The 3,284-nt window shown below is 40.3% G+C and overlaps 1 protein-coding gene across 1 annotated transcript in view; it reads right to left on the bottom strand.

Annotated features, from left to right (window-relative positions):
* Positions 1-944: 944 nt before the first annotated feature.
* BBOX1 (gamma-butyrobetaine hydroxylase 1) overlaps positions 945-3,284 on the bottom strand; it is a 45,348-nt gene continuing 43,008 nt past the window's right edge. The window contains exons 7-8 of the mRNA XM_015815389.1: positions 2,582-2,748; positions 945-1,214 (exon numbers count right to left, since the gene is read on the bottom strand). Coding sequence (XP_015670875.1) covers positions 1,048-1,214; positions 2,582-2,748 — 334 coding nt within the window. The 3' untranslated portion in view covers positions 945-1,047. The remainder of the gene's footprint in view (positions 1,215-2,581; positions 2,749-3,284) is intronic.

Raw genomic sequence — 3,284 nt, 5'->3', positions numbered from 1 at the left:
TAGTCCTCAATTTATGATTGTAATTGAGCCCAGAACTATGCTCGTACGTTGTGCCAGTTGTCAAGCAGGTCATCACATGACCAACTCAATTTTACATTTTATGTGATGGTCCTTAAGCAAATCACCCTGATTGCTAAATGGATCCACCACAGTTGTTAAACAAATGCCACAGTCATTAAGCGAACCAACTGTCCACAATGGGTAATTTTCACTGGAAACTGGAGGTAAACACCAGTTTCTGGCAAAAAAAAAAACACATTGTAAATTGTGGTCACATGATTGCAGGATGCTGCAAATGGCTGTAAATGTGGGCAGGTTGCCGAGCACCCAAAATATAATCATGGGGGGGGGGGGGCTGGGCGACAGCCAGGTGGTCATACTTTTTTGGTCATAACTCTGAACAGTCACTAAGCCATCAGTCTTAAGCCAAGGACTACCTGTAAAAATTCATGTTATTCCTTGTTTAAGAGATGATCTATATATTCAACAGGACAGATAACACCTAGTTCAGTGATGGCGAATCTTTTAGAGACTGAGTGCCCAAACTGCAAACCAAAACCCACTTATGCATCGTCGGGTGCCAGGTGGGTGTGTCCCATTGGCTGGATGTGTCCCATTAGCTGGGTGTGGCCAATTGGGGGTGTGTGACTCATTGGGTGGACGTGGCTGCAGTGGTAACGGCAGACTGGGTGGGACTAAAAAGTTCAATCAATGAATTCCAACTTTGCAAGATCTTTTTTTCCCCCGCAAGAGGTTGAAATTGACTGATTGATTGAACCTTTTTTTTTTTTTGCACGTGGTGGCAGAGGCCTAAAGCGAAAAAGTTTTATAAAATCCAGCTGAAGGCCTAGGACTGGGGCAACGGCGCACGTGCTCACAGAGAGGGCTCTGAGTGCCGCCTCTGGCACCCATGCCATAGGTTCGCCACCACTGACCTAGTTTATTCAGGAATGCCCAGAATAAACTGGAAATATATCAAGTACATTTTCCTTTATGGAAAAACCATCCAATCCCAGCAAAGATTAAGAGTTCTCATTAGGCCAAGCTTCAAAGGCTTTGTCTCCTCAGAACATTCTTTTGTAAGATTCGGAGCCTTGACATTATTACATCCCAGTCTGCATAGGCTCCTTCAAGATGACGGGATATTTCTGCTCCTGCCTGGTAACTCTGCCGACCATGAAGTAAACGCCAATTATCAAATACTACTATGTCACCTAGAAAGAAGGCAAAGAATTATTTTAAAATAAAATCTGTGGTAAATACATCTATACTAATTAGAGATATGATGGAGCAGAAAGGCTTACTGACACAATATTTGGAACTACTGAAGCTGTAGTTCCACATACAGCTTAATTTCTGATGTTTGCACTGGTATGCAGTTTTCTTGGCAATTTTTGAAAAAATAAATAAAAGTAGTTTGTCACTGCTTTTTTCTGAGTTTTCTTCCTGACTTCTCAGTGTAGCCTATAGTAGGGGTCTCCAACCTCCAGTCCGTGGACCGGCACTGGTCTGTGCCATGCCAGAAACCAGGCCGTGCAAACAAGCGAAGGCCCATTCACGAGATGCAGGCAGCACACAAAACCATGCTCCCTCTGGTCTTTCTCCACGGAACTGGTCCGTGGTGCCTAAAAGGTTGGGGGCCAATGGCCTGTAGCATTCAAGTTCTCTCGTAATCACTTACTGAAGTACTACTGTAGGAGCATAGTGGCTTGCGTGGTTGGGCTGCTGGGCAGGTTAACAAGCCCGCGTTCAAGAGCTGCTGTGGGGTGGGGTTGAGCTCTCGTCCTTCACTCCAGCTCCTTCTGGGGAGATGAAGAGCCCCCAACTGGGCATTCCCAGGGCAACAGTGATGTCACCAGTTAACCCTTTCAACCTGGAAGCGCCTTGGTGCTTCTGACACAAGTTCAAAAAAAACCTGAAGTACTAATTATTTCCAACCAAAGTAGGCTTGGCACTGCCAAATGCACTTAATATGCAAATATTAGGAGAAATCTGTTTCAGGTGCATTTGTATATATGAGCGTCCATCTCTTTGTCTCCACTATCATTTCAGAATGCATTTCAAGAAAAATGAGCACTGCATGTGATAGGTAGGCAAAAAGAAAAGGTTTATATCTCAAATTACTTCCTCTGCCCATTCCCTTCCCTGGCTCTCCCCAAAAAGCTGGAGAGGATTGGCAACAAACCAAATAAGAAGTCCCAATGGTGCTTTTTTCATAAGGCTACTGGACTTTCTTGTTTTTTTTTTCTTTGAAAATGTTTGGCTTCTCATCCAAGACGTTTCTTTAGTTCTTTGGGACAACCATGACCAGGATGATTGACAATCTCCATACATAAGCAAATAAGGAAATTTATTATTCTTGCTAATAAAAAAAATAATTAATGAAAGAATCACATGGGATACAAATTTATACAAAAGAACAATATCTTTTGCCTGGAGCCCCCCTTGTGTCTGAAAAAAATACCCTTAATAGTTGGAGAATTTTCTGAAGGAGTTTTTGTTTATTTCCTCCTATTTCTACTGAAAGAGACTTTTAAATCAATGGGAAAAAAAACACGATTACCATTTCATCCAGGCCTACCTGGCTTCATTTTGTATGAATATTTATAATCCGTGCTATTTAGGAGATCAACATAGTCCTTGAGAGCAGCATAAAATGGCTTTACTTTTTCAGCAGGTATGTCAAATATTGTATCTCTGGTTGCATTGTTAAAATTGATACGAACCACTTGGCCCTTTTCATCTACACTGTTGAGAAATGAGAGAACAATTCAGATTATCCTCAAATTTTTCAACAGTTTTATGTAACACCATTCTTCATTCACTGTTTTTATAAACGGATTAGGATTATAAACCTTATAATGAATAAACTACGAAACTTACAATGAATTAACTGCTGTATGGTAAATAATTGAGAATCTGACTGGTTGAGTTTACTAAAGCAATTAAATTTCCTTATAAATTTGAGATTAGGGAAAAGTTAAAAATGAAAGCAAAAATGGACAGATTTAGTTCATCCTGGCAGAGACAAGTGTTTTGCTTTTAAATTTTGAAGCTTCATTATGGTTTATACAACTATATGTTTGATGTGGCATTGGACTGCTATCACCTCTTTTAATACTAAAAGTGTCTCAACTGTAAAAAAAAATCCTTATAAAATTAATGTAGGAGAAATTAAACCATTTGCCCATTATAAAGCTTCCATCTATATCTATATCCATGTCTATATCTATATAATCTATATCTATACACATACTACACATCTTCCCACATCCCTCCCCCCC

Source organism: Protobothrops mucrosquamatus, unplaced genomic scaffold, assembly GCF_001527695.2.
Source record: "Protobothrops mucrosquamatus isolate PMUCROS unplaced genomic scaffold, P.Mucros_1.0 scaffold340, whole genome shotgun sequence".
NCBI lineage: Eukaryota > Metazoa > Chordata > Lepidosauria > Squamata > Viperidae > Protobothrops > Protobothrops mucrosquamatus.
Note: the sequence above shows the minus strand (reverse complement) of the source record. Positions and strands in the feature narration are given on the sequence as shown.